General features: G+C 35.4%; 1 protein-coding gene across 2 annotated transcripts in view; it reads left to right on the top strand.

Moving 5' to 3' along the window:
• The window catches only part of LOC117904498 (apoptosis inhibitor 5-like protein API5), a 29,237-nt gene that overhangs the window by 4,912 nt on the left and 10,548 nt on the right, over positions 1-13,777 (top strand). The window contains exons 4-7 of one of the 2 annotated variants that reach the window (XM_034817128.1): positions 33-95; positions 6,109-6,206; positions 6,289-6,363; positions 6,501-6,650. In XM_034817128.1, the coding sequence (XP_034673019.1) occupies positions 33-95; positions 6,109-6,206; positions 6,289-6,363; positions 6,501-6,650 (386 nt within the window). Of the gene's footprint in view, positions 1-29; positions 96-6,108; positions 6,207-6,288; positions 6,364-6,500; positions 6,651-13,777 lie in introns of both variants that reach the window. The other variant, XM_034817127.1, reaches the window with a different exon arrangement.

Raw genomic sequence — 13,777 nt, 5'->3', positions numbered from 1 at the left:
TTTATTTTGAATTTTATTACTGCTTCTAGAAGAAAACGTGGAGCGTGATGCGGTGCATAAGGCTCTTCTGTCATTGTTGAGGCAGGATGTGAAAGGTAATTTGCATTATCAAGAACATTGTGGGACTATATCTATATGCATATTATATAATGTAGCTATGAAAGATATATTCTATCCAAAATTTGAATGAATTATGATTGAGACTAATACGATCCACCCTATTATCACTGGACTTTGATCAGAAAGACTGTGTCCTTCATTGACCCTTTTGAACTATGGCTAATTTGCAGTATGGGAATTCGTATTTATCAAGTTACATAATGTTGGCAGTAGCGTGTGACGTAGAACAAATAATGGAGATACGATTGTCAAATTAAGTACTTATGTTAGACAAAAATATTGAAAGTGATGGATTTTATTATTTACTATTTATTTCAGAGTTATTTGTTATTTATTTTAGGGTCAATATTAGTTAGTAATAAAGTTTTATTAGAGTTAGGATTATTAAAATCAGTTTCCTAATAGAGTTAGGGCTGTCTATCTATAAATAGATCTAGTGGTGTAAACTACTGCAAATTTTATTTTTTGTTTATTTTTGAATTTTTTTTATCAATAATATTCATATTTACTTGGGCACCTATCTTCTATTCTATTTTCTCCCCTATACTCTCTTTCACACATAGATAGGGTCGATGTCGCACAAGATTGATTGCCAATAGGTTTAGTCATTCCATACCCAATCAAAATAATCTTGAAGATTGGCTAATCAATCAAGAAAACATATTTGGGTCTAATGTACCATCAAATTTTGGTGCCTCTACCTTGACCCTCCTAGTAATATCACCTACCTCATCATGGATATACCCAATGATGAAAATATTGGTTTTAACGGATATATTAATAGTTGGATTTTATGGATATATCAATGAAAATTTTCACAAAAAATATTGGTAGGACGAAAATTGATGAAAACTCATAAAAATGTTGGTAAAAACTCAAAAAAGTGATAAAAGAAACAATAATACATATTGAAGTTGTCTTTGTGAAAAAAATAATATATGTATAATTTTTTGATATTTAGTAATAATATAGAGAACTTGAAAAGACATTTTATAGATATTTATCTAATTTGGATATGTTCAAAGATACAAAAGAAATTGTAATATATGTATAATTTTATAAAAATATTTATAATCTTATTATCAAATTTATATTTCTCTTGTATTTAATTAATATGTAAAAGAAATAAAGAAAAAACTAATTGAGAAAACTATGATAATGGTTTTTATATTTTAAAATTAGTGAAATAAGATTTGAATATTATATAATTAAAATTAATTTATTACTAAAATTTTATTTTAATATTTTTTATTTGCTAGGAATGAATTAAAAATATATTCATTTCTAGAATTTCTTTTTTATCAAAATAAGAGAAAACAACTTTAATATATATATATATATATATATATATATATATATATATATATATATATATTTATATATATATATAGATATATATATGTATATATAGTTAAGCAAGTAAATCACTTAGGTACATTAGCCCAAGTGGTTGATGCCTCTTTTATTGTGCTGAAGGATGCGGGGGACCGGGGGTTCAAGTCTTAGCTAAGTGTGGAAATTTTTGGGGTTTGACTGCTGGTTGACTTCCACATTGAAAAATCTGGGGAAATCCTGAAATATTGATGAGAAATCCTGAAATATCGGGGAAAATCAACAAAAATTCAACATAATGGATTTTTCCATTGAAATATCATATCAGTTTCCAGCAGCATCTGATATTTCTTTGAAATTTCACCAATATTTTCCATATTTTTCATCCTTGCATATACCAGGATCGACCATAATGGTATTGAGGTAAAGTTCGATGTTGTTGATGAGGGTATCTATCCTGAGGCTCTCGATGCCTAAAGGTATTCCTAGGACCATCATTGACAAATTGTGGCCTACACTTTCTTCTGTCTCCATCGATAAGCATTGGAGCTCCAAAGGCTTCATCCTCATATACATTGTTAATCTCATGTAAGGTTCTACCATTGATTAGATTTTTTGTTCATGGGCGGTTTTCCTATGGTTGTAGGTATTAGACCTGCTTGGGAAATCTTAAGTCTCCTATCATTTGGGGATTGACTAGAGTTTTGTCCTAGTGCAGGTTCATTTACTGTTTCCCCCTTGTGATTCAAGGTCTTTCGACAAATGGCCCAGGTCCACAGCAAGTTTGGTCACAATATCTTTCACCTATATCATATCGGAATATAGAGTTGTCATAGTGGTTGTAAGGGTTTGTACATCTCCCTAAAGGGGCAGATGGGATTGTTCTAACTCAGTGACCTTCGTGTCTATTGAAAACAAAGGTTGGAAAAATTTTTGGAAACAAGAAAAATTTATAAGAAAAGGTAATGCTGATGCCTATCAAAAAAAAAAAAAAAAAAAAACAAAAAAGAAAAAAAGAGAAGGTAATGCTGATATAAAACCTGCAATACTTCAACTATTACCAATTTTTTTTCTAGCCTTGGTGCACTCAATAGGAATAAAAACCCAAATCAAGGACTATGCAATGACTCCATAGAAAGGAAAAAGATACAAAATAGATAAGAAATAAAAGGCTTTATTTTTATTTTTTTATTTTTGTAAGGTAATAAGCAAAAGGAAATAAGATAATAAAGGTAAGAATCCTAGCATAATACTTATTAAATCAAAGAACTAAACTAAAATTACAGACTTTTAAGTAGTAGAAAAATTACCTTTGAGACAAATCCATTGTCGTCTAGTCCAGTTTAGGATACTTAGCTTTTGGACTGTTTCTTGGTTTCTGAGGATTACAAATATCACTTAAGTGAGGTTGTGCAGTGTGTTTTACCTAGATCAGCGTTTGATTATTCCCCATTTTATTGGATGAGGGGGAGGTTTGAGGAGAGGCCTCACTCCTTTCAAATGAGAAAACATGTGGCTTTTAAAGAGTTGCTGAAAAGCTGGTGGTGGGGGTTTAATTTTAGTGGCTCCCTTAGCTTTATTTGGCGGCAAAATTGAAAGCTTTGAACAACTTGAAAATTAGGAACAAAGAAGTGTTTAGCAAAGTTGATGTTAGAAAGGATACGGCCCTATAATAGGTGGCTTTTTGGGATTCAAAGGAGAGGTTTAGTGTCTTGATGGTGTAGGGAGAAACTAGAACAGAGGTAAGGAAGGATTTCAAAAAATGGGTCCTTTTGGTGGAAATTTGCTGGAAACAGAAATAAAAGGAAATGTGGTTAAAGGAGAGCGATAGAAACACTTTTTTTTTTTGCAAGATGGTTAATACTCATAGGAGGAATTTTTTTTGACTAAAATTAAAATGAATGGAACTTGGCTTTTAGAGGAGAATAAAATTAAGGATGGGGTGGTTTGGGCCTTTCAGAATCTTTTGATTGATCTTGGGGATTGGAGGCCTAGCATGAATGGCTTGTCTTTTGATGGGTTGAGAGATTAGGATGTTGCAAGTTGGAGGAGCTGTTCTCAGTTGAGGTCATCTTCTTTGCCCTTTCAGACCTTAGTGGGGACAAAACACCAAGTTTGGATGGCTTCTCTATGGCGTTGTGATAGTTTAGTTGGGATTTTGTGAAGGAAGAGATAATGAGTTTTTTTTTTTTTTGTTTTTTTAGAGAATTCCACAAGTAAGGTAGATTTGTAAAGAGCTTGAATGTAACTTTTTTGGTTTTAATTCCAAAAAAAGGTGGAGCTGAAGATCTTAGAGACTTTACGCTTATTAGTTTGGTGGGTGAGTTGTATTTATACGTAGTTGGCCTAAGTGTTAGCTAATAGACTAAACAAAGGTGGTGGATAAAGTGGTTTCCAAGTCCCAAAATACTTTTGTGGAGGGTAGACAAATATTGGATACAATGTTGATTGCTAACGAGGACATCAACTTGATGCTGAAAAGTAATGATTGTGATGTTCTTTGCAAGTTTGATATCGAGAAGGCTTATGATTTTTTTTTTAAAATTTTTAATTTGTTATAGATAAAAAAAATAGTATTGAAAAGCGTATTCCCTTAATATGGTGGGAAACAAATGCTAGAATTTTTGAGGATACGATAAGGACTTCAAAGGTTCTTTGGGATGCCATTCATTTCTTTGTTTCCTTTTGGGTCTTTTGCACTACAACTTTTAAAGGCATTCCCTTTAATGTGATTCAACTTAATTGGTTGTTGGTGTGTAGGTTCAATGGTGTGGGCTAGTAAGGAGAGGTTGTTTTGTGTACTTTTCATATGGTGTATAGGTTTACTTCGTATTTTGGAGGTCCCATTTGTTTCATTCTTTGTTTTGGGAGGATTTTTCATCCTTCCTTTGTACCTTTTAATCCTTATTTAATATACTACATTGTTGTTTCTCATAAAAAAAAAAATAGTATTGAGAAGCACCAAAGTACATATGGTGTATACAACGATAGCTAAAAAGCACCCAAAAAAGGGGTGGAAAAACAAAAAGTACTCTTCTCCCTCAAATCGAGCCCATCCAATTAATGAAATCAAATAAGGACAACAGTCTTTCTCCTATAAACAATTTGGACCAAGAAAACAAGATATACAGAAACAAGACTTTCAATCTATGATCAAAGAGCTCCATATTCTCAAATGATCTTCTGTTTTTCTCTTTCCAAATTATCCAAAAAAGGCATAAAGGAGTAGCTCCCCAAACCTTTTTCTGCTTCCTCCCAACAAAAGAGCTATGTGAACCAATCAGAGTCTCTCTGATAGAGTGAATCACCCCTGAAAACCCTAAAAGAGAGAACAAAAGCTGCAACAATACTCTCGTCTTGCTACAATGCAAAAGGATGTGACCAATTGACTCCTCGTATGGCATAGGAAACATCTATTAGCCAAAGACTAACCTCCTTACTGTAGTTAATCAAGAGTCAAAACTTTTCTCCAAGTCACCTTCTAAGTGAAAAACCTCACTTTAGATATAACCCAAACATTCCATACAATACCTTCTTGGAAGAGCTCTGATCTCCCCACCTGTAGGTTAGAGTAAAGGGACCTACTAGAGCAAGTTCCACTCTTTGTCTCCAACCAACACACCTTTTGTCTTGCAAAAGATGGGTTTTAGGGAGAGGTGGATTGGTTGGATAAAGTGGTGCATTTCTACAGTAAAGTTCTTTGTCCTTGTCAATGACACTCCGTTTGGCTCTTTTCAAAGCTCTTGGAATTTGAGGCAAGAGGATATTTTCTCGCCTTATTTTTTCTTGATTGCTATGGAGACTCTTAGTTGTCTTCTTAAGAGGGTTATGAGTAGTGGTTTTTTGTTAGGTTGTCGGGTGAGGGGAAGGGGTGACATAGGGGTTCAAATCTCCCATCTGTTTGCTGATGATACTCTCGTTTTCTATGGGGGTTCATAGGATTATGACTTATTTAAATAGGTTGTTAATATGGCTCGAGGCCATTTTAAGGTTAAGGATCAATTTGGATAAAAGCGAGTTACTACTAATGGAAAGGGTGGAAAACTTAGATGACTTGACCTTAGAGTTTAGTTGTAAGGTGGGCTTTCTCCCTTCCTCTTATTTGGGTGCCCATTTAAATCCATGACAATTTGGGATGGGGTGGAGGAGAGGTTCCACAAATGGTTGACCATATGGAAAGGACAATATATCTCTAAAAAACGGAGAATTACTTTGATTCATAGCACCCTTTCTAGTATGACTATTTACTTTGTGTCCTTGTTGTGCATGCTAAGGTCGGTCAGATTGAGGTTAGAGCATACTTAGAGAGACTTTCTTTGGAGCAGGGGTGGTCTTGCTCAAAGGCCCCACTTAGTAAGGTAGGTGATTGTTTGTTTGGATAAAAGGAAGGGTGGCTTGGGCGTTAGATGTCTTTTAGCACTCAATAGGGCCCTCCTTTGACCAATGTACATGAATGGTGACATTATGTGGAAATATCCTTGGAAGTCAATTCATACTACTTTCATATCACACTGTCCTTATCTATATGTTGTAGTATTTTTATTATATATATATATATATTTTTTTTTTTGGTAGCCTATAGTGTTCATATTCTATTCTGTTTTATTTTTTGTGTGTAGCTCATCATCTTGGTATACCTAAAAGTTGTTTATGCAGCTTCTTTGACAGGCTTATTTAAGCACATCATGACTGTTGATGATCCAAGCACAGATGAAAACCTTCGTGAGAAGGTTCTAAATTTTATTAGAGATAAAGTAAGAAAACCAACTCATAGTCCCTGTAGCTTTCACTATCATTTTCTTTGTGGAACTAAAGATTAACTGCTTGCATTGACAGGTTTTTCCTCTTAAAGCTGAACTCTTGAAGCCTCAGGAACAAATGGAACGGCATATAACGAATTTGATTAAAAAAGTATGTTTGTGATCTGATTGTTTTAAATTTTCTCAATAATTTTCTTGTGTTTGATAGCACATATAAATAATAAAATCTCTATACTAATTGCATTATTTTAATAGAGAGATGCAAGATAATTTGATTGAATATTGCAGAGCCTAGAAGATGTAACTGGAGCAGAATTTAAAATGTTCATGGATTTCTTAAGAAGTTTGACTCTATTTGGGGAGAAAGCTCCACCTGAGCGTGTCCAAGAACTCATTGAAATTATTGAAGGGCAGGCTGATCTAGATGCTCAGTTCAATGTGAGTGCTTGTTTCATTGTAATAATTTCAGGAAATTGTGAACTACTATTTCTCTTTGGATAAGATTACTATGCAACTTAAACTGGTGATGACATGGCCGCCAAAGCGCCTCACTTTTTCATTACCATATCGAATAAAATTTTGAAGGAATTTCATTGTGGTTATCATTCCTATTTGATGTGTTTAATTGCTTTGGCATTACTATTTTTCCTATTTATAGTTGTTACACTATCTCAACTGTCTTTATCTGTGTGGTTGTGTAAAAAGAATGATGTTTTACTTGCTTACCTATGATGTGAGTGTATGGCTATGCTAAGTTTTTTCTGAGTTGTGTATGTTCTATTTTTTCTTTTTTTAACTTTTTGAAGGTTCCTTAGCTTCTTTCTTCCCTTTTTTTTTGGGTTAACTTTCAAAATGGCTTCCCACTAAGATGAGGACGAGTGGGCAGGAGCTGTTGGAATATGGGTTAACATTGTTTACCATAAACCAAGATTTGAGTTGATATTCACTAGCATATGTTAATTACATTCTTTGATTTTGAGCAGCTTTTGCTGTTAGTAAATTTCTTGAAAGTCAGTTAGGCTCATCAATTTAAATGTCTTTGACTTAACAAATTTCCAGAGAAAACTTTTACCTTCTTGGGTTTTCTGTTTGTTTATTATTTTAGTTGACTTGGTTATTATTATTTAGTTTTGCATTTTTTTTTTCTATATATGTTTTTGATAAGAAATTAGGATAATTTGGGAAGGTGCCTAACAAAAAAGGGCCACAACCCTAGCACATAGGAGGTATACAAGGCACACTAAAAAAAGGGAAAAACCAAAAAATACTACCCAACTCATGCTCAAACTATCTACAAAATCAAGTAATAAGTAGTTGATTTCTGCCCTATAGTATCTCAACCAAGCAAGCAAAACTTTGGAAGTGTCTTTAGCTGCCAACTGAGATGACTCAAAACCTTCAAAATCTCTTCTATTCATTTCTTTCCCAATGGTCCAGAACAAAGCATAAATGGGTTCCTTTCTGTACCAACTTCCTTCTTTGACCAATAAATTTAACATGCCATCCACAAAGGATATCACAAACTTTCCATGGAAGGATTCTGTGCCACCCCCAAATAAAGAAAACACAAAAGACCAGAAACTTGACGGCTAATCACAATGAATTAGAAAATGATTAGCTGATTCTTCTTGTTGCTCGCACCTATTCTCCAAAGTCCAGCCTCTTTTCATTGGATGATTAATTGTGAGAATTTTTCCCAAGCTGCCTCTTAAATAAGAAAAGCTAATCATGGATGACACCTTAGAAGCTCAGATCTTTCTAGTTAGGAAGGACAAAGCAACTTTAGAACACAACACTTGTAGTGTGAATGAATTGAAAATATTTCTTTCTTAGGCAATGCTAGCTTATGAACAGAGTTGACATAAATGTATACCAAGCTCAAAAAGGCATAAAAACTCTTCCAACAACTCTAGTTCCCAATTGAAGAAGCTCCTCCTAACCCTACATTCAAATAGGCTGTCGTCCTTACCTTTGCGTCTGACTAGTCCACCACCCTAGCATCTTTATAAACCACTAAAGCCAAAAAAAAAAAAAAAACTGATAAGTAATCCTTTAACTTCATTCCTTGGCATTACCTTTATTTATTTAATTTTTTTCCTTTTCCTTTTGATAGGCATCTCTTGGCATTACTCATCTGTCCAAAATTTTGTTGTTTGAACATTACTAATGAGATGTTGTTCTCACTTGAAGGTCTTCAAAAATGCTGGTTATCTCTTTTGATGCGTAGCAATCGTAAGCCTCTCTACCAATCTTGGTGCACCCCCTCCCACCATCTTACCATACTTCCCTACAATCACTCTCCTCCAAAGGCAATTTTTTCACAAGAATCTTTCAAGAAACCATTTCCCAAGCTAGGCCTCATTTACTAGCATTGTGGAAAAGGAAGTACATTTCCAAAGGTGGGAGACTTACACTAATTTGTAGCACCTTTTTAGCATGCTTGTCCATTTCAAGTTGAGGTTGGAGCAAATCCAGAGGGACTTTCTTTGGGGAGGAGGGATCTTGGAGCAAAAACTCCATTTGATAAGGTTGGGTATCATTTGTGTTGACAAAAGAAAGGAAGGGTTAGGGGTGAGGAATCTGTTGACCCTCAATAAAGCCTTGCTTGGCGAATGGTGTCGGTGATATGCGGAGGAAAGGGAGCCTTTTTGGCAAAAAGTAATCATCAGAAATTATGGGGAAGAAGGTGGTGGGTGACAATCCCACGAGATAAGAGATGGGTATAGGGTAGGTTTATGGAAAGCTATTAGGAAGAATTGAAACATTTTGAGTAGCAGAGTTGCTTATTTAGTGGGTAATGGGAGGTTGAGATTTTGGACAGACAAGTGATGCGGAGATGAACTACTAAGGGTCTCTTTCCCTTTTTTATTTGCCCTAGCCCACTCCTAAGGAGGCTTGAGTGGAGGACATCTGGATTTATTCATTTGATGGGGGATGTTGGACACTCTGCTTATTTAGGTAGCTTAATGATTGGGAGGTGGATTCTATAGAGCTGTTCCTCTTGAGTTGCAAGGTGTGTAGGGATAAAGAGGATAAGTTGTTATGGACAGGGATCAAGAATGGAAAGTTTTTTGTTAAAACCCTTTACAAGGATTTGGAGTCGGGAAGACATTTTGCTTTCCTAGCAAGTGCCATTTGGAATTCTTTGGTGTCGCCTAAGGTGAGTTTCTTTGCATGGGAGGCCACTTGGAACAAAGTTCTAACTTTGGACAGCATTTAGAGGAGGGGGTGGTCTGTGGCAAACAAATGTTTTCTTTGTTGTAAAGAGGAAGAACTGATGAACCACATTCTCATCCATTGTGATTAGACAAGGGTTGTTTGGCACCATCTGTTCTCCCTTTTTGAAGTGTCTTAGGTGCTTCCTTATCAGTGAGAGAGATGCTATTAAGTTGGCATGGGTCTTTTGTGAGTAGAAAAAGGAAAAAAGTGCGTTGAACTACTTCTATGTGCCTCCTTTGGACAATTTGGAAAGAAAGGAATAGTAGGGCGTTCGACAGAACATCTTGACCAAGGGATTAAACTCGCTTTTCTTTGTAATTTTTAGGCGTGGTCCAAATTGTATTGCCTCTTGGCCCTTCTTTTATTGTAGATTTTGTGGATTGGATAGTGTCTTGCTGAGGGGTGCCGTTATTTCGAACTCTCCTTTGCCTTTCTCTAAGCATAACGTGCCCCACTTGACTATGTGGATCTTATCATTGGAAGGCTCACTTCCGCAAAGAAGCTATCTTTGCATTTTCTCCAACTTGAATTGCTTTTTCTTTGGAATCACCAAGGAAAACATGAAATAAATCATGAGACTAGAAAGGGTGCTTTTTTAACAAAGTGAGCTTGCCATTTTAGAGACAACTTCTTCCATAGCCCAATCTCATGTGTATATATATTCTCCTTTACTACATCCTAGATTGTGACACGACTGAAAAAAGCTTCCAAAGGTAAACCTAAATATTTTGTAGGAAGCTGACCCACTCTACAACTTAAGCCTGAGGGGAGAGAGAGAGAGTGCCCTTCCTTTCCCTCTACGTTATTTAAACCTCCATCAACTGCCTAGTTCATGGTGTGACTCAAGGCTTTCATCGCCAACATGATGAATTGGGGAGATAGAGGATCTCCCTATCTTAAGCCTCTTGAACTTTAAAAACCAATTTTCTCCTATTCAATCACACTGATATGAACTATAGAAATGCAGGATTTAATCCAATTAGTCCACGTTTGGCTGAAACCCATACCATTTCATCACTAAAAATAGGAAGCTCCAATTGGGGCTTAGGTGTTAGGTGTCCCATAGTGCTTAACAAGATTCTTCTTTGCAAATGGAGTTGGCATTATTTTGATGAAAAGGAGGGCCTATGGAAGCAAATTATAGGTGGAAAGTATGGGGATGAAGAAGGGGAGTGACACTCTCGTGTAGTGAGCGATGGGTACGAGCTTGGGTTATGGAAAGCCATAAGGAAGGATTGAGATGTTTTGAGCAACAAAGTTTCTTTCTTAGTGGTTAATGGGTGGAGGGTAAGGTTTTGGAAGAATAAGTGGTATGGAGATGAACCTTTGATTATTACTTTCCCTTCTTTATCCATTGCTAATTTAAAGGAGGCTTGGATGGTAAATTTATGGAATCAATCAGATGAAGGGGCTTGTTAAATTCCTCATTTCTCTCTGTCTTTCAATGATTAGGAGGTAAAAAATTTGGAACGGCTCCTTTTGAGACAACAAGGGAAGAGGGTGTATAGGGAAGAAGAAGATGAGTGATTTGAATAGAGTCAAAGAGTGGTAAATTTTCCATTAAAGCCCCTTATACTATCTTGGAGTTAGGGAGTTCAATATCTTTCCTTGTGGGTGTTATATGGGATTTATGGGTGTTGTTGAAGGTGGGTTTGTTTGCTTGGGAGGCCATGTGGGAAAGGTATTGACTTTAGTTCATTTTTAGATGAGAGGGTGGTCTTTGGCATATTGATATTTTCTTTGTCAGGAGGAAGAATCCATTAGTCACATCCTTATTCATTGTGTCAAGTCAAGGATTTTATGGTAGTTATTGTTTTCCCGTTTTGGCGTGTCATGAGTGCTATCCTCTCAATTAGAGAGGCCTTCTTATGTCTCTTTTCAATAGATCTTTTCTTTACCTATCAAAAAAAAAAAAATAAAAATAAAAATTTAGAGAGGCCTTCTTAGGATGGTATGACCTTCTTGTGGGTAAAAAACGAAGAAAGGTTTGATCATCTTTGGAATAGAAGATTGTTTGAAAATGAGGAGCAATCTAACTGAAGGCTTAAATATAGTTTTCTTTGTAATCTTTGATAATGGACTAGATGTTTATAGATGATGATCCTTTAGCTTTGTTGATTGGTTAGGTTTTTATTGAGGGTGGGTGTAGTTTTTGTAGCGTCTTTATTCTTTTGGTCGTGCCTTTAGGCGACCATTGTGTATGTTTTTTATGTTTTGGGGCGCTTTTTTGGCACATTCTTTTTATAATATTCTATATATTTTTTTTAATATCCTCTTGTTTTACATATAAAAAAAAGATATATATATATTAACAACTATTAATAATAATAACAAAAATAGTAGTAATGGGGGTGGTGGTAATGATAGTAGTGGTAGTGGTGGTGGTGGTGGTAGTGATAGTGGTGGTGGTGGTGGTGGTGGTGGTAGTAGTAGTAACAAGAATAGTAATGGAGTATTATTAGTCATTGTATGAGTGATGAATTTAACATGATGTGTTTTTTAGTTCACGCTAACTGAGCAATGGCCAAGGGTAATTTGTCTAAGATGATATAATGGAAATCAATACTTATTTGCCTATCCAAAAAGCGAAAAAAAAAAAAGAATACCAATGAATACTAGATGGAGGGAGTGATTTGATTCAATTTGAAAGTGCCCAAAGAACAAGAAGACTAAAAGGTCAGGGGGTTGAGGTAGTGAAAAAAGACATGATTGTCAAGGATTTAATGAAAGACATGACTCTAGGTAAAATTGGTGTTGGGAAAAATTCATGTAGCCAAACCCAAGTAGTTGGGATTAAGGTTTTGTTGAGTTGGTAAAACAACAACAACAACAAAGCCTTATGTTTCAACTATTTGGGTAATTTGGGTGAACTTACGTGAATCATTGTTGTTCTTTCAACTTTATCTAGTGTCATTTCTTCCATTAAATCAAAGGCCATCATGTCTTTTCTTATTGCCTTAACCCAAGTTCTTTTTGGTCATCCTCACATCTTTTGAGCATTGCCAACTTAAACCGAATCACTCCTTATTGTTACAGCCATGGGTTTACATTGCACATGTCCAATTCCATCTTTACTCTTAAAACTATTCTCCCTAATCTTGTCCTCAATTGTTGTCTTCTCTGGCCTCGCACATATGCATTTATTTCTTCGTCTTCTCTTGTTTTGCCACTTATGTTATAACATCCTCATTTTGGCTGTGCTTGTTTTTCAAACATGTTGTTTCTTTTCTGCCCAACATTCTGAAAATTACAAGTATATTGTTGCTCCACGTGATCACAAAATTATCCTTGTTAACTGAGAAGCAATAATACTAGTTCTTGTAGCCCAAATGATAATCTGGTGCCCCTTAACATCTATGCATTGCACCTTCTTTTTCACATTGAAAGCATTCTTACTATCCTGAATGTATAATAACAATTACCTGTTCCCATCAAAGTTAGCCTGGTTCTTTGGATTATAATTTATAATTGCCAGGTAATTATATTGTATAATTATAGGTCCCTGTCTCAAAGCATTTTGTTTTATAGGAGTCTTGCTTAGTTGACTGAATACTAGTCAATTGGTTGTTTGTTCACTTCAGATATTTGAGCCAGTCAGTGAGGAGGTATGGTATGTCCTTGGTGGTGCCTAGATCTTTTCAGGTACCTGGGAAAGGGGTGGGCTCAAAAGGCTTAGATAGTTCACCCAAATTATGATGCTATGGTTTGCTCCTTCTCTGTAGTTCACCCAACTATTTGGGCTCAAAGGTTACATCCTCTGGAGGGGTTCCTTCTCTGCATTAGTCTGGGCCATTTGAAGGAAATGAATGAAGATTTAATGGGGTAGGGGTAGACATAGACACCTTGAAAACTTGATTGTGAAGTTTTAAAAAAAAAAAGAATTCTTTTTTTTGAGGGCATGCAACTTCAGCTGATAATCTATTGTGTCTTACACTTCGTTTATGATTTGGCTGAAATGAATTCCAATTCATGGCTATGGATACCGCAAATACACGTGCTGTTTGCTGTTACCCAGAAAATTATGCCTTCAAGCTAAGATGAGTAATTAGTATGGTAACTGTTCTACTACAATTCTTAAGATTTATGTCCATGGCATTTTGATATCTTGTGAAAATAATGCTTGCTCTTTAGTTTGAAGATTGAATTACTATTTCCAAAAAAAAAAAAAAGTTTAAATGTGGAAATCTATGAAAATTGGAAAATCGAGAAAAGGGTGAGGTTAAAAATATGATTGGTTTTGCAGTCCTAGTCAAGTTTTAACTGACTCAAACTTGAGAAAATTTGCAAGTTGAATTGAAATGGAGTGCTTGCACCTCTCTAAAACGAAAATGAAAATGAAGAGCTTG

The sequence above is a fragment of the Vitis riparia genome, chromosome 17, assembly GCF_004353265.1.
Source record: "Vitis riparia cultivar Riparia Gloire de Montpellier isolate 1030 chromosome 17, EGFV_Vit.rip_1.0, whole genome shotgun sequence".
NCBI lineage: Eukaryota > Viridiplantae > Streptophyta > Magnoliopsida > Vitales > Vitaceae > Vitis > Vitis riparia.
Note: the sequence above shows the minus strand (reverse complement) of the source record. Positions and strands in the feature narration are given on the sequence as shown.